A 27335-nucleotide genomic window follows, 5' to 3' on the forward strand; every position below is an offset into this window, starting at 1 on the left:
ACTGCGGCGGCTGGATGTTCGGCCGCCGCGATCGTCTTCAGTATTTTGGGAGCAGGACCTTCCGCCGCCTCTGTCGGGGGCGCCATTTCGGGGGCAGGACCTTCTGCTGCCTAGGGCATCAAAAAGGCTGCCAGCGCTCTTGCTTCCAGGATATGAACAGCTGTAATCTGAAGGCCACTGGGTTTACCTCTTCTGTAATCTTGAATGGGTGCAGTTTGTTGTAGTCTGGTTTGGTGGATAAGTGGCTTCATTTAAGGTGCTGGGCAGAGAGTCACAACTTCTCCCCATGGCCATATTGGGGGCAGCCTGACAGTCTAGTACTGCGTGGTGTTTATAGGCTTCTTTGGTAGACTGCAAGTTTTATCTGAGCACCTGGTGTAGGTGGGAGGCTAAATCTGCAGTGGCCATGAGCGGGTAACTTAAGGCTAAGATAGGGTGGAAGTAGCGGTGAAAGCCATAGTTCCCAAAGAATGGGCTACAGGGCCGCCCAGAGGGGGGGGCAAAGGGGGCAATTTGCCCCGGGCCCCGGGCTCCGCAGGGGCCCCCAAGAGAACAGTGGAGGCTCCTGCCTCCGCCCCTCTCCTGGAGCCTCAGCGCATCAAGCGCCGAGTCTCCGCCGGGGCCCCTGAGCCCTGCCCCGCTCAGAGCCGCGTGGTCAGGGGGCGGGGCTGGGAGCTCTGGGCTGAGCTCAGCTCCCTCCACTCAGCGTGGAGCTCCCAGCCCCGCCCCCTCACCACACGGCTCTGAGCGGGACGGAGCTCAGGCCCCGCCGGCCACACGCTGCGGCTGTTCCGGCGAGGCGCTGAGACTGCGGGTGAGGAGGGAGCCGGGGGTAAGAGGCTGGGGCCAGGGCGGGGGGGAAGCGGGACCCGCCGCCGAAGCGCAGCCCGGTCTTCGGCGGTAATTCGGCGGTGGGGGGCCCCTGCCATTCCGGGACCCACGGCCGATGTGCCCCGAAGACCCGCGGTGGGGGCCCCCCGCCGCCGAATTACCACCGAAGACCGGGTTGCGCTTCGGCGGCGGGTCCCGCTTCGGCGGTAATTCGGTGGCGGGGGGGGCCCCGCCGCGGGTCTTCGGGGCACTTTGGCGGCGGGTCCCGGAACGGAAGGGCCCCCCGCCGCCGAAGACCCCGGGCCCCCGGAATCCTCTGGGCGGCCCTGATGGGCTATGTTGGGTTGAGACATGGATTGCATTTGTGATATGCAAATTCTGTGTAGCACAGGCTGGGTAGCCAGTCATTCTGGTGGTTACTTAGATAGCAGATTGACACTCTCTGTTTGCACATTAGTCTGTGGGTAACAGGCTGGTGAGGTGAGGTGCCAAGGAGTCTGAGAAATTCCCACCAGCGTTGAAAGATGAACTAGGATACCAGTCTTTTGAACAGCTCATTAATAAGTGGTAAGAAGTACTGGTTTTGGATTGTAATCTTCTTCAGAGTTTGGTAGTCCAAGGCTGGAGGAAGAGGCCTTTCTTCATATAAAGAAGATAGGGGCTCCACTGGGGACAAGGAGGGTCTCTGCAGGTTTTCTGCGAGTTAGCTCCAGTGGGCTTGTAATTCCAGTTTGGAGAAGGAGAAGATGTGCCCAAATGGAACCTCTGCTCCTAGCTGGAGGTCAATGGTGCAGTCACAGCTGCAATAGAGCAGTAGAGTGTCTGATTTCTTTGTGTCAAACACATCCCTCCTGTAAAAACCTGAAGTGCATCTTCAACTATGCTCATGACTCAGGTCATCAAGATCGCCCCCACAGCTCTAACAAAATCTCAAATTGTGCTAGTAGTGGGCTTGATTTTTCCAGGAGCAGAGACGTCAGGGCCTCCCCCATAAGCAGGCTGATATCGTTCCTACCTGGGCTTGCTCAGTGGAGTATGACTATGGGTGTAGGAGAAATAGGGTCTGACGCTGATTTAGGAACCTACAAAATCTGTGATGATTGCTATTGAATTTGTCAGGCAGAGGGAGGTTGGGCAGAGCACAGATTGGAGCTGAAGGCAGCATGCCTGGAGCTTGCAGGATTGCATTCTGCACGTCCAGGATGGCAACCTGGGCTAGCAAGGTCTGTATGGCTTCCACTATCTCCATCAGAGATATTGACCTTTTTAGGATCCATGCTCCCCATATCAGCTGTAGTTTCCTTATTGTTGGTGTCTTTTGGGCTGCTCAAACTGTCAGAGTCTGGGCCGTGGGTGGTGTTGCCTAGTGGTTGGAGCAGGAGCCTGTAGCCAGGAATAGGAGCCCAGGGTCAGAGCTAAAGTCAGAGGCCAGATGCCAGAGCCTAGGGACAGAGCTGAAATCAGAAGTCAGGAATAAGTACCAAAGGTCAGAGTTGGGTTACCTGGCATGAACCAAGGCAGGAGCAGGACTGGAACAAGTTGGGGCAAGGCTGGGAACAAGCAGGCACAGGAGTTGTCGCAGCCATGGATTAATGCCTTGAGCAGACACCAAGCTGCTGCTGGGGTTCAGAGCTGGTCTGCTGATTTTTCCCACCAATTAGACAGTGTAGCCAGTCAGGCAGCCTACTACAAGATATCTGTGCTAGTCAGGTTGGCCAGAGACTGGCTCTGCCACAGGCCCTGATTCCTGTCACCTGTCTGCATGCTCTGCCCAATGCCAGCTCTCCATTAGAATACCTCCAGCCAGCACAGTGGGAGCACGAGCCTCTGTAATACTTCAGTAAAAGGGAGCAAAACTGAGTTGGGTTGAAAAAGGCGCAGTGTTGTGAGGATCACAGGCAGAAAAATAACAGTCACAGAAGAAAGGAAGAAAGACCTAAATATTGGAGGGAGAATAGGATCTTAACAGCAGGAGAGAAAAACAGAAGATCTCATTGAGAGGAGAGAAAATGATGCTTTCAGTCGGACCATCCCCATGCACTTTCCGGGGGGGCGGGAAGGGGGGGCAAAAAAGGAGAAAAGCCCCAAGTGTTCTCAGGGGAAGGCCCCTGGGGAGAAGAAAAGACTTTCAGTCTTCCCCATCCTGAGAAATGTAGTGTTGGAGAAGAAGAAAGAGACATGCCATTGTCCCATTAAGATCTCATAATTAGACTAGGCCTGCCTTCCTCCCATATGAACAATCTTGAGAGGGCTTCTCTTCCAGAAGACATCCACTGGTAGGGAAAGCATATACCTTCTCTCCTATACCTCTAAAGTCCTCAGTTCAGTGTGAAAAAGAAAATAATGAATATAATAATATGAAAGGTACAATGTTTTGGGGGATGGACATACTGTAGCTATTAACACTACGCTATTTTAAAGGTACTCAGTACAGAAAAAGTCCTACAATAGAGTTAAATTCTGTCCTCAAATGTTCATGAGCAACTCCCACTACCTTATCCTAGAGCAACATTTGGGCAATTTCATCTCCTATATTACAAAGTTCTGTTGGAAAGAGCCCTCCATAATGATAAATTTCAGGTCTCCATCCAATACCTGAGCATATATAAACTAATTTTTCTTGGACAAGAATCACCCTTTTTCTGAAACTCCAAAATGACTCAATAAATTTTCTCCAAATGAAAAAATGAAATAAAGTCTGACAGGATAATCTGAGAAAATCCACAGAATCCCTTGAGGTGATGCTAGTATTAATACATTTCATGCAAATGGGAACAGCTTTCACCAGCTGGCCTCCTTTTTATCAAATCATAATCAGTGAAGTATCCGTACAGGTGTTTGTGGATAGATATATTATTTTTCAGGTTTGAGTCAGTGAACTATATGTACAAGTCTGTGTGTTATATATATTATATATACATTTTAAAAATATTGTCCAGTAAGAGATTTACATGGATTTATCAAAGGTCAATAAAACCACTCAGACTGGATTTCATAACATTTTTTATTCCTAAAGCCTTTGAACATCTAAGCATACTGTCAGCAATGTTAATACTGATTTTGGCACTGACCCTGCAATCAGATTTCTGTGTGTGAACCGTATGCTCCTGTGGAGTCCCGTTGAAGACAGTGGGCTTCAACAGAGATGGAAGTGTCAGCAGATCCAATTGCCAGGACCCAGCTTTAGTAGATATTTTTTCTACAGTATATTTTTAGGAAAAATGAGGGACTGTAGGTGTTGAATGTTTGTGCAAGTAGAAAGTGTTTTAGATCAGACATTGTACTGCTGAGAAGGGTTAAAAGAACAAGTGGGCTATTAGACTGTAGAAGTCCAACAGGTAGTTTGAAATTACTTCTTTTTCATGCTGAAAGTCTGTTGGGTTCCTTTCTGCACACCATTAGTGGATATTGATTTAAATAGGACTAAACCTTCTACGCTACACAAATAGCTCAAGTGACATCCAGATTGCTGAATCTTCCCCTCCCTCCAGCCAGTAGTTTTTCTCCTGAGTATTAGAACATTTTGTAGGGATAATGGGGGGAGAGGGAAGAGAGATTAACCTCATCCATTATATGGTAATGGAGGTCCAAGGTTATCTTTTACATCCATTACAGATAAATAGAAACATTGAACAGATATGCTGCAGATATAAATTGAAGACTGTCAATGGGGAGCAATGTTTTCACTCCTATTGGCCTGACATTCCTAAATGTACCTAAAAAACTGTTAATTTAGCTAAAGGAACAATATAACATTTATTCCATAGAACTGAACATTGTGGTGTCTTTTAGGAATAGAAGAAATATGACTTGCGTTTATCATAAAAAAAAACCACCCTGATACTTGTGTATATGTATCTGTCTTTTGTGTCTGCATGAACTGTCTCATATATGATGGTATGGTATGTTGTAAAGGTTTCACCAACATAAGTTAGTGATTTCTGCATTACAAATGGCCTATACAGATCATCCCAAATGAGTGCCAGTAAAACATTTACATCACTAGAGCATTAACTATTCAGTATATGCTCATATATTTTACAGAAAAACAAATTTAGAAATATTTGAGTTTTTTAAATTATTGGTACTTTTATTCATCTTGTTCCGTCTGTAATGCCAGGTGTGGGTGTGGATGTATATGTATATGTATATTAGGGCTGTCAATTAATCACAGTTCATGGATACAATTATCACAAAACAAATTAACTATATTAAAAAATAGTTGTGATTAATCACAGTTTTAATTGCACTGTTGAACAATAATAAAATAGCATTTATTTAAATATGGATGTTTTCTACATCCTCAAATATATTGATTTCAATTACAATACTGAATAAAAAGTGTACAGTGCTCACTTTATATTTGTTATTACAAATATTTGCACTGTAAAAAAGATAAACAAAGGAAATAGTATTTTTCAATTCACTTTATACAAGTCCACTCAGTCCTACTTCTTGTTCAGCCAATCGCTAAGACAAACAAGTTTGTTTACATTTACAGGAGATAATGCTGCCTGCTTCTTATTTACAATTTCACCTAAAAGTGAGAACAGGCATTCGCATGGCACTGTTGTAGCCGGTATTGCAAGTTATTTACATGCCAGATATGCTAAATATTTGCATGTCCTTCATGCTTTAACTTTTAGGCTTTAAAGTTTTACATTGTTTTGTTTTTCAGTGCAGTTATGTAAAAAAAATTCTACTTTAATAAATTGCATTTTCACGATAAAGAGATTGCTCTACAGTATTTGTATGAGGTGAATTGAAAAATACTATTGCTTTTGTTTATCTTTTTTACAGTGCAAATATGTGTAATAAAAATAATAATATAGAGTGAGCACTAGACATTTTGTATTCTGTGTTGTAATTGAAATCAATATATTTGAAAATGAAGAAAAACATCCAAAATACTTATAATACATTTAAATTGATATTCTGTTATTAACAGTGTGATTAAAACTGCAAACATAAAGGCCTGATCCTACATTCCTTAGATTATTAGCACTTTCCACATATAACTACTAATAAATAATGCTGGCTGGGAAACAAAATTTTTGATCCATGAAAAATTTCAGTATTTCAGAAAAAAATAATGATGAATCAGATGAAAATGCCAATTTTTTTCATGGGACTGAAATTCTGAAATATTTTGTTTCATAAACACCAAAATAAAATATGCTCCTCAGAATCCCATGTTCCTCAGCAGCCTGCCTGGCAGGCTGGTGGAATGCCAAGTTTCCTATGCTTCTTATGCAGCTGGCCAGCTAGGGAGTTGGCTGTCTGGAAAGCCAACCAGCCCAGCAAACCAACCACCCAGGGAAATGAGCAGCCCTCCCACCTGCCTGCCATGTGAGAAGCTGAAGAGCCAGCCAGCTGGGGAGCTGTGTGACAGGGGAGCCAGGAAGCCCACCCACCCACAGGGTGGGTAGCCCAGAACTAGTTAGTTGGGAAGCCAGGCAGCATGGAAAGGCAGCCAGCCTTTCCCAGTAGAGCTGGGTGCCTGGGGTGCCAGGGATCCGTGGGAAGCCAGCCTGCCAGTGGGACTGCCAGTGAGCCTCGGGAGCTGGGTGAGATAGTAGGAAGCCAGCCTGCCTGTGTGCCTAGTTTCCATCAAAAGTTTCAAGGGAAATGACATGGTCCTGCAGAATATTTCAAGTCCATCAAATCAGCATTTTCTGATGGAAAACTGTTCAGTTGGAAATGTTTTGACCATCTCTATTACTAAAGTTATCTACAGTAGTTATGTGTATCAGAAATAGTGTTTTTCATCCAGGGTGGTGTGTTTTTTATTTATTTATTTAAAATATTTTTAGAATGAATTCTGGAAATGTATATAAAAAATCTTACACCTCTCTTTAAGGGGCAACCGTTTTTTACAATTACTTTTCTCCTGCTCCACAGGTCAATATATCTAATGTGCTTTGCCTTTAAGAAATCATCAGGTTCTCAGTCACTGTCAAGCTTATGGATTCTCGTTAGCTTCCATAATCCTTACGGGAAAAGTACCATATTTTTTATTTTCTCTGGTCTCCAGAATTTTTTATTTTTTTTAAATTTGTTCCTTATTTCTTAGATCAGTAATTTTTTATTCTCTAATTTCTCCTGAATGTTTTTCTTCTTTGCCAGAATAAATTTGGTGTATCATTTTTTTATTTAGTTTTATATTTTGTAAAGAGGGAACCAAAATATTTTAAAGTGTATTAAATGTTTTATTTAATGTATTGTTAAAACCAAGTTATCTTGTTCTCAAAGGCCCCCCTTCAGCAGTCGCTTTCTTTTCATCAAAGCAATTAAGCACATACTTAACTACTTTGGTATCTGATCCTGTGCTTTTAAGCCAATGGGAGCTTTACCATTGATTTCATGGCCACAAGATCAAGCCCTTGCTGAATAGGGATAGACTGATGTATGTGCTTGTCAGGGCCTAATTTACTATATCACGCTCAGATTAGAAATTGCTGTTTTTTATAACCAAAACTCAGATTGTGTGTTCAGTAACTGCTGTCTCTACAGTCTCCTCATGATGCACAGATGTGCAGAATTCTAATTCATGCCTGCATGAATATCAATATAATTTGCCTTATTTTAACATTGAAAAATAACAATAATTTTGAATTTTGAAACATTCTCAGGCTGATGTATAGAGGAGAATCTAGCAATTTCAAGTAAATATTGGAATATGTATCAACTATACATAATGTATTTTTTTCTCCGACTCTTTTCAGAGCCAAATTTTGTGTCATCCTATGACATTGGAAACTTCACCTACTTCTTCTTCCGAGAGAATGCAGTAGAGCATGACTGTGGAAAAACAGTCTTTTCCCGGGCTGCTCGGGTTTGCAAAAATGATATTGGGGGCAGATTTTTGCTAGAGGACACCTGGACAACCTTTATGAAGGCTCGTCTGAACTGCTCTCGCCCTGGAGAAATTCCATTTTACTACAATGAATTACAAAGCACTTTCTTCCTGCCAGAATTGGACTTAATCTATGGGATCTTTACAACTAATGTGTATGTAACTTACATAAAATTTGTTACTTTTTCTGTTATATTCAGAGTGAAGTCTAAGGCGCTCAAGCTCTCGTCTGGTTCTACATGTGGAAGGGATATTATATAAACAGATCATCTTGTACTGAAATATTTTGACTGTCTGCTCTCTTAGTTCAGACCAGTGGTCCACATAGTCCAGTGAACTGTCTCCAACAAATAATGGTTAACACCAAAATGCTTCACTTATAGGTTGCTGTAGAAAGTGCAGAAGAAGGAAGGATGCTTACTCTTTCCTCCCAACAGTGCAATCTTTGACTTTATGACCTGTTTTGTCATCTTGTTCCTTTAAATGTAAACTTTATCCACTTTGTGGAAGCGGAAAGGTCAAAAGGCAAGAAGCCCTTCTTAGTACAGTAAAATGTGAAATGTATTTGAGGGGGGAAACATTTTAATTATAATTGTCATAGAAGAACCCACAGGAGGGGGAACTACTCCAGAAACCATAGGAGGTTGATCTCACGGAGTTGAAACCCCATTCTTCCCTCCAAGTGGAGGGGCATGCACTTTCATAAAGTGGTAAATTTGCATGGTCTGCAGGTTTTGAGAAGCTCTGAGGGAAGCAGAGAGTGGACCTGCTGGTCCTCGGTCATTCCTAAGGATTGCCCTGTTCTCTAAGGCTACTCTTTCCCCGTGAAAGCAGGCTTTATTTGAAGACTTGCTGCCACTAGCTAGTTTCTGCAGTGGCTGCCCATTATATTGTGTCCAAGGAGGATAGATGCTGCAGAGAGGAGTTAACTGGAGCTGGTCAGGAAATTTTTCAGACATTTTTGTGGATTTTTTTTCTACCAGCTCTAGATTTCTAGACATTCCCCATGCTTGAATCCCTACATGCTTTCCTCCGTAGAGCTCCATCCCTACAGTGCAATCGTGGAGAAGCTATATGGTCTCCTAAGGACAAGAAACATGCCCTTCTTCATCAGTGTAAATAGAGGGGACCATTAGGACCTACTGGGCTGCACTTAGTACTCCACAATCTGGGCATTTCAATTACAGTGATTTTGGTTTGGATTGCCTGTAAAATTGCCACCTGGTGGATGAAAATGTTTCTCTTTGTAAAGATTAAGAATGACAACACCATGCCCTCCCCACAATTCATGTAATGTGACCACTAAATCCAATGCCATGGCTGCTTCATGAGCAGACTGTCTTTCAGACAATCAGAATCTACAAGTTAGGTCCTTAGTGGGCTCCAGGAGATCCAGAAATGATGAGTAAGTTGCCTGTTACAGTAAATCAGATGAGGTTTTAGCATCCTTGATGCTAATTGCCTGTGTACAAATGGATAATATGAAACTTCCTGTCATCTACTAGTGGGTTTTTATTTTATTTTTTTTTATTTTTTTTTTGCAATAAGCCTGACAAGCATAAGGAGTCAAAGTGTTTTTTGGTCATGGTTGTAAATCCGAACTGCTACACTGTTTGTTCAGTTGTTGGCAGGTCTGATCCCCAGGGATTATTTTCTCTTCCCCATACGTTTGAACAATAACAATTTGAAGCTTAAACAGTAGATTTGCTTTCTAAAGCCTTGTTTAAACAACAGAGTAAGTTAGAAGAAATAAATGCTATGTGGACCACTTGTCAGCACTTTTGCCCACAGTGGAAGTTTGTGTAACTGTCTGCCTGCTTCATTATCTATCCATTTATCTAACATTGTGGAAAAAAGAACAAATCAGGAGTTTAATTCCATGAGTTATATGTATTGTTAAAAGAGTAATTCTGAACCTTAATTCACTGTTAGCTGTTGGGCATTCAATTTATTTTGCTTCTGCTAAAAGCATTTTTATTAATATTTTAAAACCCCCAAATACTGCAGTTCTTTTTGGAGTTAGTTTTATTTATGTTTTTATGCCAACACAAAGTTGTAATTTGCAGCTAAGTCCCATTTTAGGCGTTCTCACAGTTACTGTACACAGAGCTATATTGTTTACACTATGCAGAATTAGCACATTGTTGCACTTTATGTCTCATTTTCAACATGAAAATAGGGGAATGGTATAACTGGCTTGGCCAGGGTTTAACTTTTTGAGTCAGTGAGTTTAGAGAGTGTTCAGTTCAAGTGACCTCCTTATGTGCTTATTTTGCCAGCCAGTGGGCACTTGTTGGGTATAGTGATAGTGCTGTGTGGAAGATGTGGGCTTGAGTGCAGATCTCTTGGTTTCTGATCCTGCAAGAATTTGGGAGTATTTCAAAGGGAACAGACTTAGCCCCTGTCACAATACAACTGGCTGATTAGAAAAGGAGAAATACTGACGGATAGTGAGATGCCCTTCTTATTTGGAAGAGTGGTGGCTTTGATGCATGAAATTAAATGCAGGAATTCCTTAGTTTCAATCCAAGCTCCCTCAATATTCTGGACAAGCCACTTTATTCATTTTTAGTTTTTCCATCTAAAAAGTGGGGATGATGATACTTTCAGTGTGTGTCACGCAGAGGTGTAGTAAGAATGCCTAGTTAGTGTTTATAAAGTGCTTTGAAGATGAAGAGCTTGATTGCAGTAGGATTTACTCTCCCACCCTCAGCTGCTAGGCCAGGATAGCTTTTAAGTCCAACCAGGATGCCCGAGGTGTGCAGCTGTGAGCCGTTGAATCCTGGCCCTGACCACTTTCTGGCTGGCTCCACCCATGTTGTGAAGTACTAATAGAGTTGCAGAGTTAATGAGGGGAAATGTTACTTTTTGCGGGCAGTTAATTGATTCCTTGATGTCTTTATTTATCTTATGTTTTCATTTTGTTTTGCAGGAACAGCATAGCTGCCTCAGCAGTTTGTGTTTTCAACTTGAGTGCCATAACTCAGGCCTTCAACGGACCATTCAAATATCAGGAGAACTCCCGCTCTGCCTGGTTGCCGTACCCCAATCCCAACCCTAATTTCCAGGTACTTACACAGAAGTGGAGGGCACTAATCCTCAACAGTCTTCTTTAAAATGTAGCACAGTTTAAAGGTATCAAAGTACAGACTGTGAGACAAGTATTGGAGTTCTGTATCTGGAGCCAGTCCAATTACCGGGTAAACAAATCTATTTAGATGGATATCAGTGAAAAGAGTGGCACTGTACAGAGATCAGTTCACATTATAAAACAGTGTCATTGATAATAGGCACAATATATCCTTCTGTTACCTTTTGCCCAAATTAGCCAAAGGAAGAAAAGACAACTTAAGGACAATATTGTGTAAAACTGGTGAGCTTTTAAAAACAGGATTTATTGGGACACTTTTTGTCAATGTATGTTGGATAATTTTACATCCCTTGAACTTTGATTTTTGTGAAATGTTGGGAGACTGAAAGTTATTCACAGGAGTAGGCAAAAAAGGGAATAAGGCACTTTTGTATTAACATTTTCACCCCTAAGTTTGAAAGAGAAGGATGAGCTCCTCCCCTGCTCCCCCTGGCCTTTGAGGGACAAATGCTCCACTTCCCAGATTCACAAAAAGTGTCTTTTCACTTTTTCACAACATCCAGACCATCACATGGAATTCCATCCAAAATTTTGGCGTTTTTAAAGTTTATTCTATTTCATAAGAGTTTCATGAAAATATGCATATTTTGACCCCCCCAAACATGTAACAAATATAAGTACACCCACTTACCCACCCAGGCGCGTGCACACACACACACACACATACACACACACACACACACACAGTTTTAATACCAAATCTGGGAGATAGGAATGTGATATTACTAGTACAATAAAAATCCAATGCATCTCCGTGAAGTCACATTATCTTCAGTTAGGCTCTGTGTGGGCAGAGGGGTCCACCCACCCAGACCAGATTGGATTAGCTGGGCCCAAGCTTGCATTGTATTATAGCTGTGCTTCTTGATACATGAAAAACTAAAGTTCCATCTATCTCATCAAACTGAATGTACACAGTAGAGAGAGACTAGAGATCTAGCACACTAGCTGGGATGAACGCAATTTTATATTCTATTGACACAGATTCTCATCTTCTTGCTCACTGCTCTCTTGTGGGCACTTTACATATTCACAGCTAATACCGCAGCCCCCATTCTGAAAACAGAAGAATGATAAAACCTTTATATTTATTCCTGTTAAAAGTTGTTTAAGTATCAAAACTAAACAAGAATTGACATCCCTCAGAAGGACAGGGTAGACTGCCTTTTGAACTTTCAGCCTTTTGGCAGAGATTTATTCTGCCCTTTTAAGATATTTGGCTACTAGTCCTCTGACTTTCTTGATTTCTCAAGATCTTATGTAATCCTCAGGAAGTCAGGAGGTCATCTTTCCCTAGCTGGATATCTCCTTGCAGGAAGAAGATCTGGAAGAAACAGGTAGTGATCAGGCTGTATTGTACGTTCTCTTGGTGATGCAACAAGATGACACTGGTTCTGATGATGATTCCCGCTAGCACCCTAACAAAGTAGGATTGAGGTGTCCTGACACATGCCTGCACTGCAAGTGGTACATGCCAAAACCCCTACTGGAAATCCAATTTTGAGAAGACTTTTGTTTCACTAAGATGTCCAGGGAGATGTTCAATACATGGGTGTACATGTCACTGTCTGCAGACATTCTCATTGAGCTTGGTAAAGTCTACACAGATCAGAACTTTGTCATTTGGTTCTGGGACCACTACCCTGCCTGCACTCCATTCACCTGGGGTGTCTATTCTGGAAGTGACATCTATCTGCTCCATGTAGGGTGACCAGACAGCAAATGTGAAAAATCAGGATGGTGATGGGGGGTAATAGGAGCCTATATAAGAAAAAGACCCAAAAATCGGGATTGTCCCTATAAAATCGGGTTATCTGGTCACCCTAGCTCCATGCAGCTGAGGCAGTACAGAGAGAGAGAGACTCTTCTAGGTGTCACAGAGTAAATGGCTTTGCTTTTGTTGTAAGTTTAATGTGGTATTGTTCCACTAATATTTCTAGTACTTGGAATAATATTAGGAACCTCTTCTTGATCTAGGCTTTGAGGCCAATGGCAACATATAACCATGCCTGGGGGCTGTGGTTGCTGGGAGGCCAAACAGAGCAGTGTGTGACCATCTACAACATAAACTTTGTGGGATGTGGTCTTCTCTCCAAGTTTTAGAGGGCCAAACAATTCCTTATCACATTTAATGGGGACTGTCCTGGGCCTTTCAGTAGTCTTTTTTTTCTCTTGAAGAGCTGGTGTTTTCATCCTCCTATGAAGTAATTCTAGAATCAGTGTTACATCAGCACATTTGTCTATTTTGAAATTTATAGGTTTCCCAAGGTGATTGTTGTACTCGATGGTGGGGTTTTATGGTCATCTCCTATTGCTCGAAGTGGTATATCTCGGTGTCTTTTAGGTCATTGTCTTGAAAGACAGCTGTTACCATGCACTGAGACCAGCAGACTGCTGCATAATGTTTGCCTTTTAGACATTTCATGCATGTGGTACCACCTGCTGGACAAAGCCGTTTGCCGGGAGGTGGTTTGCCACACTACGAGCATTCTTTCCTGCTCTTGTTGTATTCCCTATCTTTACACCATGGTAGCATAACCGCCTCTGTATTCCTTTGTGCTCGTATTGAACTGAGTGGGTATTGTTCCTGGGACTCCTGAGATATTTTCCTCCCAATGTCTGTGGCTTCTACAGTAGGTTCCTCCTCAAAGTTATTCCTGAGAAGAGTCTGTTGCTTCTTTATCAACTGACTTTGGAGGACTATGTTCTTGGCTGTCTCTAGTGTTAGGTTAGGATAATTTTGGAGTCTTTCTGATAGTTGGTCTGTCCCTGAGCCCTAAAACAAGCCTGTCTTTGATTAAGTCTTTGCTCATCTCCCCGTAGTCACGGTGCTGGATTAGGGTGTGCAGGGCTGCTATGAAATCATTCACTGACTCACCCTTCTGTTGCTTACGTAAGTGAAATTGTGCTTGCTCAAAAATCATAATGTGCTGTGACATGAACTGCTTCTCCAGTACTTCTTTAACTGTATTGAGCTGTTTCATCTGAGCAGCTCTGAGGCTTCTCAGAAGGATAATGTTGTCTGCTGCAAGTCCCACTATACAGAGCAAGGTGTTGTCTCTTCTCTGGTTGTTAGTATAAGCCAGAAGCCAGACGGAACCTCTGGAATCTGCTTACCCAGAGTGGCCATCCCTCAGGGTGCTGGACATCAAATTATGTTGGGGTGGGGGGTTGGGAAAAGGCTGGGTCAAATGTAGCCATCTCTGCTGTTTTACCAGATTTCCACCTCCCCTGCCCCGCCTTTTTTTGTTTGTTTGTGTGTTTATTTGCCTCTGTGGAGTAAGGTGGTGTGGCCTTTAAGGAAGCAAGCTGGTGTTGCTGTGGACCACCTAGCCTTAGTTTCAGTGTCTCTTGCTTTCCTACCCTCACTCCCTATTGCACCCTGGACTCATCAAAGCAGTTCTCTCTGGATTCTCTGTGTTTTCAAGCCTTTTCTCTGCTTGTTGCACTGCTAGCTCTGTGCACTGTTCTGGCTGGGCTGGAGGGCCTGCTTATCTACCTTCCTGTCCCCCTTTCTCCTTTTTTCAGGGATGTTCTCTGATCTGTTGGGTCTTTATTCAATCCCACTCTGATACCATGTAGAGATTACAGAGACCCAGCACACTCTGGTTGGGATGAATGCAAAATTGACTTTTGTTTCCTGATCACATAGACTCTTACCACCTTGCTCTATGTCCCCTACTGGTCACTCTAAATGATCACAGCTAACACTACATACACTATGTTTATGCTCAACCCAAAGTATGATGTGGTTTGAAAAGCTGATGTGTCTTGAAGGGTAGCAGTATAAGGGCTCAGTTTTGATCCCCAGATATTCACAAGTTTACGAGAGAGGAACAATGATTCAAGTTTGAGGCTAAAATTAGCATCTAGCCCAAGTGTAACCGTGCTGGGATACTCTTGTCCACTTCACCTGTGCCAGAACAATGTGAAGAGGGAGCATTGTTTCACAGAATAGGGCAGGAGTGTTTTTCCTAATCCCTGGTCAGAAAATAGTGTATCTTTCTGTGCAAGAAGATCCACAGATATTAACAAAGTCTTCAGCCCGTTTACAGCTTTGAGGGCACAACTAGGGTGACCAGGTGTCTGATTTTCGACCAGAACACCCCGTCAAAAAGCAACCCTGGCTGCCCTGGTCGGCGAAGTCCAGTCAGCAGTGCTGCGGGGCTAAGGCAGGCTGTTCCCTACCTGTCCTGCTCTGCATTGTGCCCCGGAAACAGCCAGTTCCTAGGCAGGGCGGGCCACGGGGCTCCAAGTGTTGCCCAAGCCCAGAGCCTCCCTCCATACCCAGAGCCCCCTTCTGCACCCCAAACCCCTCATCCCCGCCCCAGAGCCTGCACCCCGAGATGGAGCCCTCACCCTCTCTGCACCCCAACCTCCTACCCCAGCCCAGAGCCATCTCCCACACCCTGAACCCCTCTGCCCCACCCCCAGCCTGGAGCCCCCTCCTCCACTCCAAACCCCTCATCTCTGGCCTCACTCCAGAGCCCACAGCCCCAGCCGGAGCCCTCACCTCTTCCTGCACCCCAGGCCCCTGCCTCAGCCCAGAGCCCCCTCATGCACCCTGAACCCCTCATTTCTGGCCCCACTCCAGAGCCTGCACCCCAAGTTAGAGCCTTCACCCCCTCCTGCACCCCCTGAGTGAGGGTGGGGGAGAGTGAGCCACCGAGGGAAGGGGAATGTAGTGAGCAGAGGGCAGGGCCTTGGGGAAGGGGGTGTGGCCCCAGGGAAGGGGCGGAGCTAGGGTATTCGGTTTTGTGCAATTACAAAGTTGGCAACCCTAGGCACAACCAGGCTTGCCATTGAAAGGTATAAGGAGTGCCCCCCTAAAGTGCTTACTCTTTTACTGTAGCAAAGGCTACAGGTGCTTCAGTGTAACAAGGACTAAAAATAGTTTGTGAAGCATTTAAACTTGTTAGCTGTAGTGTAGCTAAAACACTGTACATCACCTGAAAATGGCAGACAAATCTGATTCCATATTGTAAAACTAATTGGTCCAAAGGTGGGTCAATCTGTGAAACCTTCTTAAACAAGAAAAGAAAATTTTAGATAAGTACAGATAAATTTTCCTATTTTTCTGCCCAGAAAGTTCCACAGATCCTAATATTAAGATTTTATCAGCAGTGTGGCTCCAGTGGGAGAAATAGAAAGGGAAACTATATAATATCAGTAGTTTACAAAGGTAACTTGTTTTTATTGAGATACTACTGAATGCAGCACCATTCACCTAATGTTGATGTTTGCATGTCTGACTTGTAGAATTTAATGAAGGTGTTGAAAGAAGACCACATGGCCGCCTTTTAGGAGTCAAAAGATCTTTACATCCATGAAGTAGAATCTCCAGCAGGGGACCTGCGGGTGGTTTCCACTTCCTTTGTGCTGCCTGAGTGATGCAAATGAAGCAGAACAGGGCAGAGAATCTGCCTCAAATTATTGATTAGAGCCCCAGGCCCTTTTTGTAGTAATATGGTTGACGCTAAGGCTGAAAAGGCCAGTTGGGTTAGCTGAACTGCAGAATCAGTCTATATATGGAAAGCTTTTGAATTCTTGGTATTTTGAGTGTGAAGATTTCACATGGAGCAGAATAAGTATAAGTATAATTAGGGAGGCCAAAAAGGAATTTGAAGAGCAACTAGAAAAAGACACAAAAACTAATAGCATTTTTTTTGTAAGTTCATCAGAAGCAGGAAGCCTGCCAAACAGTCAGTGAGGCCACTGGACAATTGAGGTGTTAAAGGTGCACTCAAGGAACATAAGGTCATTGCAGAGTTGCTAAATGAATTATTTGCATCAGTCTTCGCTCCAGAAGATGTGAGGGAGTTTCCCCACACGTGAGCCATTCTTTTTAGGTCAGAAATCTGAGGAGCAGTCCCAGATGGAGGAGTCAGTAAAGGAGGTTTTGGATCAAATTGATAAATTAAAAAGAACTAAGTCACCAGGACCAGATGGTATTCACCAAAGAGTTCTGAAGGAACTCAAATATGAAATTGCAGAACTACTAACTGTGGTATGTAACCTATTGCTTAAATCAGATATATTAGATAAGATATTGTAGAGCTGGAAAAGGTACTGAGAAAGGTATGGAACAGCTTCTATATGAGGAGAGATTAAAAAGACTGGGAAGATATGATAGATGTCTATAAAATCATGACTGGTGTGGATAAAGTGAATAAGGAAGTGTTATTTACCCCTTCACATAACACAAAAATCAGGGCTCACCCAATTAAGTTAATAGCAGGCGGTTTACAGCAAACAGAAGGAAATACTTCTTCACACAACGCACAGTCAACCTGTGGAACTCATAGCCAGGGGATGTTGTGAATGCCAAAAGTATAACTGGGTTCAAAAAAATTAGATAAGTTCCTGAAGGATAGGTCAATCAAAGACTATTGGCCAAGATTTTCAGGGATGCAATCCCATGCTCTGGGTGTCCCTAAGCCTCTGACTGCAGGATGCTGGGACTGGATGACAGGGGATGGAAAGAATTATTCTTCATAATTTACCTTTTTCTGAAGTTATGTTACAACTTAGAGTGATATTGTTGTAACCTCATTCTCTTTTGAATAGACTTACCCCTCACAATACAAATAAAGATGACATACTGATCTGCAGAGTCATCCTTTTTGGACTTACTCCTGTAAATGGATCCTCACTTACGGTGAAATGATGCTATCCCTCCTAAAACACATAACTAAGGCTTGATTTTGGAATTCCACAACATGGTTCTAAGATTTCATATGGGTGTTAAGATCTACTTTACTATATATATGTATACTTTTATTTATTTACAGTGTGGTACAATGGACCAGGGTCTGTACATGAATCTGACTGAGAGGAATCTTCAGGATGCCCAAAAATTTATTCTAATGCATGAGGTGATTCAGCCAGTTATTCCAATTCCTTACTTCATGGAGGACAACAGCCGATTTTCCCATGTGGCAGTGGATGTGGTGCAGGGCAAGGACATGCTTTTCCATATCATCTATCTGGCCACAGGTATGACTTAATGGTGCTGAGAAAACTTTAGAAAGTCAGAGATCCTTTTCGATGGTCCGTATATCAGGTCTGAAATGCCTAAACCACCCTGGAGAAGTGGGTTTGTAATTTGACAGCATTAACTGTGCCCTTCACCTATCCGAAGTAGCTAAGCTAAACACCATGCATTTTGGGGTGGGTGGGTGGGTGGTTCTTTTGTACAAAATGTGAAAAATCAAGGCTCTGTCTTCTCTGCATGAATGGGGCTAATTTTTCAAATGGAGGTTCCCCCCCATGCCTGTTCCACAAAGTTGAAGGGGAAAACCCCACTTCCCTTGATGGGACAATATGCTAGAGATTCCAGGAGTCGTGTCTTGTTGAGTTTTTTTGCCTCTTTCTTGGTTTTTGCAGCATAGACTATGATCTCGCCCATAGTTTGTAAAGTGTTTTGGGATATTTTCGTATGGAAGATGTTACACAAATGCCACATATTATTACTATTGGTGTTTTTTATATTTCTTTTTTTCCCTCATTCCCCTACTGCTTCAGCCAGCAAGAATTGGATGATAAATCCCTTTTCAGGTCATCCCTAAATAATTTATCCTTAGAAAACTTTACATCCTGCTTTCTTACTTAGCCTTTTGCCCTGAAGTTCAGAAATGAAAGAAAAATATTCTTCCGTTGAGAATGCCACTGTCTTCCTGTCTATAAGGACTTTAGTAGAGAATTATTTTTTTGTCTGAACCTTTTATAAGGTAGTTGAGAATGTGAGAAGTGTTTCTAATGCACAGTGCTTTACAGAGTGGGTCACTGGCTACATTATTCCACTGATTGAAATTCAGATGCAAAACTATTGAATTGAGTAACAGCAAGTATATAGCCTGCTTCTGTAAACCCTTCTTCATATAATTAGTCCTCACAGAACTAGTCCTATAGACATCAGTGGGAGACTACTCAGGTCAACAATGGTTTTCAGGACTGGTCTTGTAGTTAGTATAGTAACAAGTGTGGAGATTTTAGGGAAAGAGTTCTTTATTAAAACAACAACAGCTATTAGCTTGAATTTGCTCTCATTGAAGTCCATGGCAAAACTCCCATTGATTCCAGAGAGAGCAGGATCCATATTTCTTGTTATAAATCTCCAAAATTACAGCTTCTTAATGAAACCACTTAATGAAAAACATCTTGTTCTTTGGAGCATTGTGGGTCAATCTACAATGTGGCTTTCTCTAGTTTCTTCTGAATCCAATCAATAAATCAATCTCTTATTAGGACCCTGCTTCTTTTTGACTATTTACTATGACATTATATTATCATTTGGTGTTTTTAGTTGAGACAGTGCTTCCTTGTGTACTATCATGGAATAGCAACCTTACTCATTGTTGTACTGCAAATGTACTGCAAACACCATTAATAGGCTATAGCAGCACAAGGATTTGGACAAGTATAATCAAAACAATTTGATAAATTATAGTATATTTAGTGAAATCATAGCCATACAAATATTGTTTATCCTGTGCAACCCCCATGATAGATATTGGATCACTGAAATGCGTTTTGAATTGTTTTTGTACTGGGTTGCTATTGATGCATTGAGACAGATTTGATCCCATCATAATGACACTATCTAGAATTATGTAACTTCTCACAGTTCCTGATTGTCTCCAGGTTTTTAATTTCTTCACTGTTCTGTCTGTTATAACTGATTTGGTAAATGTAGGGCCCCAAGTTTTAAGGCTTTGAGGCTGGCTAACAAACAGCCCTATTCATTAAAAGGTATATGCTCTTTTTATGCACCTTTCATGCTGATAATTTAGGTCCGGATCCTCCAGTCCTTATTCAGGCAAAACCATTTCTTGAATTCAGAAGCTATCGAGGGCACTTAGCCTCTCAGAGGAGCCACTTGGCACCTTGTTGTCATGACAATTATACATTGAGAGAGAGAGAGAGGGAGAGCATGCACATAACTAGAAATAAAGATGGAGGTTCAGCTTTAATTTTAATGTTACTAAGTTTGTCAATATGAACTTTGAGCCAAATCTTGTTTTAAACCTAATAGTTGCATTTAATTTCTTTGGGTTTTTTTTATAACTATTCTTTCTTTCTTTCTTTCTTTCTTTCTTTCTTTCTTTCTTTCTTTCTTTCTTTCTTTCTTTTAGAATATCATGAAAAAAGCATGCTATGTACTCTAGTAAGGGATTGCCACATTTTACAGTTAGGGATTTTTTCTGTCAAGAGACACTTGTACTTCAAGACTACATTCCAAATTGTAGTTCACAGCAGCCTTTTCCCCATATTGAGCCTGATATCAACTTTAGCTCTGATGGCACAAACATTTCTGCAGATTGTACAATATGCATTTGAAATGACAGAGCATTTGGGGATGTAGTATCCACTCAAATACTGGATAGACTAGGGATTCCTTGTCTTGACATTTTGCCTGTAGTAAGTGCTTCATGTTGTAAAACTAATTCTAAGGTTTTCCATTCTAAGTTTTGGACTGTCCTGTTTGTTTGTGTCAAGAAAGGAAAACAATCGCACTTATGAGAAGGACCATGGAATCTTTCACCACCTTCATTTATGGCTATGCAAACAGTTTTATATATACATTACAAAAATACCAGAAATCAGCCCTCCAAATCCTATACACTTTGAGTCATGAGAGAGCCTGACTTAACAGGGGGTGGATAGAAATACCACAGACAGTTTTAAAAACTCTAAAACATTTCTCTTGTATACACACGATGGTGCGGTGGGGTAGTTACAGTTTTATTGACACTTGCCTGGGCTAACCTTGACTCTGGAAAGGATCCAGAGGCGAGCAACAAAGATGATCAAAGGGATGGAATGCAAGCCATATGATCAAAGGCTGAGGGAACTGGGTATGTTTAGTTTGGAAAAAAGGAGATTAAGGGGGGATATGATAGTGGTCTTGAGATACTTGAAAGCCTGCCATAAAAAGGTGGAGAAAAGTTGTTCTCTTTTGCCATAGAGGGCAGGACAAGAGACAATGGGTTCAAACTACAGCATAATTGATTTAGATTAATTTCAGGAAAAACATCCTAATTCTAAGAACAGTAGGACAATAGAACAGACTGCCTAGGAAGATTGTGAAAGCTTCTTCACTGGAGGTTTTCAAAAGGAGGCTGGATTGCCAATGGTCTTGGATGGTTTAGACACAACAAATCCTGTATCTGGGCAGGAGGTTAGACTAGATGACCCTTGCAGTCTTTTCTAATCCTATTATTCTATAATTCACTCACTCATGACTTTAGAATTCATGGCATATGAGGCTGTATCAAACTGGTGTTCTGTGACTCTTTTACCCCATACCATGGCATGATGTCCTTTATACTTACTTCGCGTGTCAAAAATTAATTTGGAGAGGAAGGCTTGGGGAGGTTTCGCTCAGTGTAACATACTGAAAAAAACAAATGTATCATAGTTATATTCTGGAGACAAAATTGACCTATAGTTAGGAATGAAACAGAGACAAGCTGTAGGACAAGATGGGAAGAAGGTGGAAAACAAGTCAAGGTGGTTTATTTATTTTTTTAATATTCCCTTTCTAAAGTTTTGCATCCATATTTTTTGAGTGTTTTTCCTTTTCTTTCCTGTGTGTTTTGGAATTGTTTTACTTCTGGTAAACGAGGTGAGAAGCTGAGATGAAACATCTTTTTCACTGACAAACAGCCTGAAAATTCTGAGTTTAGGTGCCAAGGAGGGCAGAGGGGTGTAAGAGATAATCAGAATTGAGAAATGTGCATGCTCACAGTAGGTTTATTTAAAACTAACTGTACAGTGATTATGCAAATAAGGTAGTGTCAATTAGAGGGCAAGGTGTTGTGTAAGTGGGAGAAACTGGACAGTGAGGCATTAGTAACCTGATTTTCTATTACTTATCACCATCTCAAGCCTGTCCTAGACAGCAGCTAAAGTTGGACTCATCCCAATTCACGTGGAATAATCTCATTTTTTATTCTTTTTCAAGAACTTGAAGGACTTTCAAAGTAGCTTGCAAATCTCTTTGGGACAGAGAAGCAACTGACTCTCTTCATCTGAGTTTGGAAAGGTTTCAGAGTAGCAGCCGTGTTAGTCTGTATCCGCAAAAAAAACAGGAGTACTTGTGGCACCTTAAAGACTAACAAATTTATTTTAGCATGAGCTTTCGTGAGCTAAAGCTCACTTCTTCGGATGCATAGAATGGAACACACAGACAGGAGATATTTATACATACAGAGAACATGAAAAGGTGGAAGTATGCATACCAACAGGCAGAGTCTAATCAATTGAGATGAGCTATCGTTAGCAGGAGGAAAAAAAACTTTTTGAAGTGATAATTAAGATGGCCCATAGAAGGTGTGAGGAGAACTTAACATAGGGAAATAGATTCAATTGGTGTAATGACCCAACCATTCCCAGTCTTTGTTTAGACCACAGTTAATAGTATCTAGTTTGCATATTAATTCAAGTTCAGCAGTTTCTCTTTGGAGTCTGTTTTTGAAGTTTTTTTGTTGCAAAATTGCCACCTTCAAGTCTGACACTGAGTGGTTAGAGAGGTTGAAGTGTTCTCCCACTGGTTTTTGAATGTTATGATTCCTGATGTCAGATTTGTGTCCATTTATTCTTTTGCGTAGAGACTGTCCGGTTTGGCCAATGTACATGGCAGAGGGGCATTGCTGGCACATGATGGCATATATCACGTTGGTAGATGTGCAGGTGTACGAGCCCCTGATGGTGTGTCTGATGTGATTAGGTCCTGTGATGGTGTCACTTGAATGGATATGTGGACAGAGCTGGCATCGGGCTTTATTGCAAGGATAGGTTCCTGGGTTAGTGTTTATGTTGTATGGTGTGCGGTTGCTGGTGAGTATTTGCTTCAGGTTGGGAGGCTGTCTATAAGCGAGGACTGGCTTGTCTCCCAAGATCTGTGAGAGTGAGGGATCATCTTTAAGGATAGGTTGTAAATCTTTGATGATGCGCTGGAGAGGTTTTAGTTGGGGGCTGTAGGTGATGGCTAGTGGTGTTCTGTTATTTTCTTTTTTAGGCCTGTCCTGTAGTAGGTGGCTTCTGGGTACTCTTCTGGCTCTGTCAATCTGTTTTTTCACTTCAGCAGGTGGGTATTGTAGGTTTAAGAATGCTTGATAGAGATCTTGTAGGTCATTATCTCTGTCTATGAGTCTATAAGGTCTTGGACACTGTCCATTGTGTAGGGTGGACATTCCCAATACCAGTCCCCCCAGAGTGTTTATTGTGCCTAGGGAAAGGGCATATTACATAAAGTTGCTCCATCTTGTAGGTGGCAAGGGATGTAAGGCTCAAGCAGCAATGTATGCAACAGGCCATGAGGCCTGCATCAGCACTGGGGACCTACATAGAACATCTCGCCCCTCCAGACAACTTCAGAGCCTGAGCAAGCCAATATTCCTCTGCCAGACTCTGATCTCTCTTCCTCCTGGGTGAGGCTTCATTCTCTTTCCTTGTGTTTTCCACACAAAAAATCTGACAAAATGGACCACAGCCACTCCAGAGCTCAGAAAGAGTCATCTTCCTCTTCCAGGAGAAGTGTACATTGGCTCTATGATACTTCAAGTCCTCAGTATGGAGCTAGGCTGTCTACGTGCTCTCCAGTACCAAGGCAGCATCAGTTTAACACTGTACCATCGACTCCAATACTGAGTGTGAAACACCCATTAAGTCCAGTACTGATGACCTTGGCACCGTTTCCACACCAGAGACGTACCAGCCAGTGCTGGACTTGCTTTGCTTTTCTGTTCCTGATTCCCCAATTATTTGGGAACATTCAGCTTCTGGGACATTGTCAAGATGGGCGGTGCTACCTGGAATCATTGCAGATCTGTCCCAATCATTGACATTGTCACTGGCACTGCCTAACACTTGGAAAGCAAAATGGAGGTCCGCTGTCTTATCAGTCCTGAAGGGTCCATTGGCACAGCTGCTATCTGCAGTACCAACGATGACTGTGGCTCAGACCACATCTTTAGGATCGGTACCAACTCCAGTATGAATACCAAGCAGGAGTGCGATGAACCTGCCAGTACTCAGGGTGCAGACTTGTCTACCTGCCTTGGTGCCAGTGCAGCCAGTGGAATGGGTTTCAGATGAAGCTGGGCATTCATTTGCCCTACCTGGTGTGGCTCCCCCATTGCCATCCAATAACTTTGAAGCTTCATCAAGATCAAGCTTCCCCTTCTTTCTCATCAAGAGATCTTCCCCATCTGCCTCATCCTTGAGACTCTGTTCTAGGAGGCAATCCAGACCTTCTATGAACCATGATTGACACTATCTCATAGTAGAGACAAAAGCGCTTGACCCAGTGACTACTGGTCATCAATGCCATATCCCTATCTTGAGTGGCCTCCATGGAATCTGTGGGATGTTCTGTGTCCTGATATGTGACCCACTCCAGGGCAAGGTAAGCCAACGTACCTGTCGTACCACCTGTTCAGCTGCTTATGTTGTAGACTTGGATGGAGTCTGCTTTCTCGGAGCAGGTTTAGAGTTATCCACTTCCATAGGAACCTGTATTGCAGCAGGAGATTCCAATGGCTCCTCTTTCATCATCATCTTCATCACCAGATGATTACACCATACTGGAGTATTCCCCAGTTTCTTAAGATTTCAAGGCACAACAGGAGCTTCTCAGACAGCAGATGGCTTCAGCCTTGGGTGTTCAGGCTGAGTTTGTGCAAAAAAATATACACAAGTTGATAGACATTCTTCAATCCTTGGCTCTAGGGAAAGTACCTCTCTCCCTGTAAATGAAGCATTATAAGAACTGGCCAAGACTTTGGAATACTCCATCTTTCTGCTGCCTACATCAAAATATATTGACACATATTGTTGTGTTCCTATACAAGGGTTTGAATGTTTTTATTCTCATCCTGCCTCTAACTCTACAGTTGTAACAGCAGCTAATGAGAGGTTGAAAAAAGGAAGATTCAAATCCATTCTCAAGGACAAAGGCTAAAAGGCTGGATCTCATGGGGAGAAAAAATTATTTGACCTCATTCTTGAAAATGTGCACTGCAAATCAGCAGGCACTTTGAATCCAATTTAAAACATTGAGTTCTTTGGGTCCCTACTATACAATTTCAAGAGCCTTTTTTCTGACTTGAATGATTCCAGATGATTTGGCATTTTTGTCTGTGCTCAATGGACGCTTTCAAACTCAATTGGAGATTGATTCTGATATATGCCTTCCCTCCAATCCTGCCTCATCATACAGGTCATTCTCAAACTGAAGTTGGATCATACCAAACTGATTCTTACTGCTTCAGCTTGTCTGAGGCAATGTTGGTTCTCTGACTTTCTCGGTATCAGTTAAGACTCCTGTATTTCTTCCTCTTTATCCCTACCTACTGATTTGGCACCATGGTTGAGTTTTGCATCTAGCGCTCAGCCCCTGTTCACACAGTTTTTCAAGGACAAAGAAACCCTACAGCAGCAACCAAATTTTTGTTGAAAGTGGTTTCACATTAACCAAATGATTTATTTACTGGTTTTCTTTCCTAAACTGCACTCCAACATGGATGAACAACAACTTTACATGTTGCTGGAGCTGTGGGGAGAGGGGAGGTGATGCTTGGCATTCTACCTGGACAGAACTAAGCCTTTTGGGGCATCACATTTTGTCTCTTATACATACCGAATAAAGGTTCGGGCAGTCTTGGTGCAAATGATTTCCAGATGGTAACTTTCTGCATTACATTTGCATAGGAAGTAGCTCAGACAATACCTTCATTTAATCAGGGCCCAAGCGAGGTCGATAGCATTCCTCAGTGGTGTTTCAGTATTGGATATTTGCCAGGCACTATGTAGAGATTATCACTGGATCTAGGTCAGATGCAATTTTTTGCGAAGGTGGTCCTGCAATCATTGTTTAAGTAGAATACAAGCCCCACTTCCTACAAGTACTGCTTGTGTATTTCACTCAAATGACTCACATCTGAAACCGCTCAAAGAAGTAAATATGGTTACTTACCTGTATTGTATCTGCTGTTTGCACCCACATCTGGAAAAACACGTGTTGCTCCCATGTTGTTTCTGGAGCTCTGGTGTTTCTGCACCAGGGTAGATTGTAGACTGGTGATTCAGCAGACCTCAGTGTTAATCATAAAGAAAGACCACAGGCTTGGCTTGGTGGTGAAGGTTTGGCCAGGTTTATTGTCAGCAAAGCATGGTCTCACACGGCCTACTTTGGTTCATATTTTTAGCCATGCCTAGGGCTCCAGCAAGGCCTACAACGTATATTCCATGGCCCACCCTCCATCCCTTCTGCATCAGCATCTCTACTCTTGATGTTCAGTGTAAAGGGACTGAGGAGAGCCGGGGTGGCACTACCCTTAACTAGCCAAGAGAGAGCTAGAACCACAGGGTGCAAGCACTGCCCCTACAGGTACTGCTAGGCAAAGTTCTCTGGCATGTGCACACCTGAGTGGAATACATGTCTGCACCTACATCTCAAGAAACAGCAATTATGATACAGGTAAGTAACCATCCTATCTGCTTTATAACTATATAATGTTATTGCAGTATTCCCTGTGTATTTCCTGTACTAAGTATAGGGAACTACAAAATATATTATGGGACTGTTATCTAGATGCAGCAGCAAAATGGAAAAATTTTAAAACTGCCCCCTGTACCTTCTTGGCTTTCCAGCCTTGAGAGTGTCTTTTTAAACAGGCATGTAAGAAGTATATTCATTGAATATTCTTCCATCTTTATGACTTTGTGTTAGTCTCTCAGATACAGTGCATATTGACATAATCTCATAATAAAAGTAGTTCCGACAGTTTGCATTGTTTTCAGAAATCAAGATTGAAACCATCAGAAGTTAGTGTCCTTAATCTCTGCTCCTTTCCCAGTGACTATTTCCACTGTTGTAGGGAAAAGTAGCTTCAGGGAATCTGAATACATTGCATTATTAAACTTGCCATAATACATTCTTTTGCAGGGTTTAAATAAATATTCCATTATTTTGGCTAAAAGTGGATAGCATTTACTCTGTGACTGTACTAATACTCCTACTAATTATATTAATGTTGCCCCTCTCTTAAATTTTGGCTTTATTGAGATTATTTTCCTTTAAAATACAGAAATCAAAAGGGTAAATATTTGAATGATAATACATTTGATATTTGGACAGCTAATATTTTCTCCCAATTACCATTAAGATAGTATTTCAAAGGATATATGCATAGCACTTTTCATGTTCAATGCATTGTAAAGACATGCATTGGTTAAAATATTAACTTCAAACATATAGGGTTGATTTATACCACTCATTATGCAGGTGTGATAGAAGTGGGCTGGGATACAGGAAACTCTTTATGCCTTGGTACAGCCATACATGATCCAGACATAATCAGAAGTGTAATACAACTGATTTTTCTGACCTCCAGAAACTAAATGCTGTTCCTTACCTGCTGCTATTATAAACCTCAGTGCCCTATGTAAGCTATGTGCTATTTTTCTCACCAGTGTTGTTTATTCTACAGA

At 42.1% G+C, this 27335-nt stretch overlaps 1 protein-coding gene across 2 annotated transcripts in view; it reads left to right on the forward strand.

Moving 5' to 3' along the window:
* SEMA5A (semaphorin 5A) overlaps positions 1-27335 on the forward strand; it is a 668529-nt gene that overhangs the window by 417556 nt on the left and 223638 nt on the right. For both annotated transcript variants that reach the window (XM_045005697.1, XM_045005698.1), the window contains 3 exons: positions 7557-7842; positions 10620-10755; positions 17630-17834. In XM_045005697.1, the coding sequence (XP_044861632.1) occupies positions 7557-7842; positions 10620-10755; positions 17630-17834 (627 nt within the window). The remainder of the gene's footprint in view (positions 1-7556; positions 7843-10619; positions 10756-17629; positions 17835-27335) is intronic.

The sequence above is a fragment of the Mauremys mutica genome, chromosome 2, assembly GCF_020497125.1.
Source record: "Mauremys mutica isolate MM-2020 ecotype Southern chromosome 2, ASM2049712v1, whole genome shotgun sequence".
Lineage (NCBI taxonomy): Eukaryota > Metazoa > Chordata > Testudines > Geoemydidae > Mauremys > Mauremys mutica.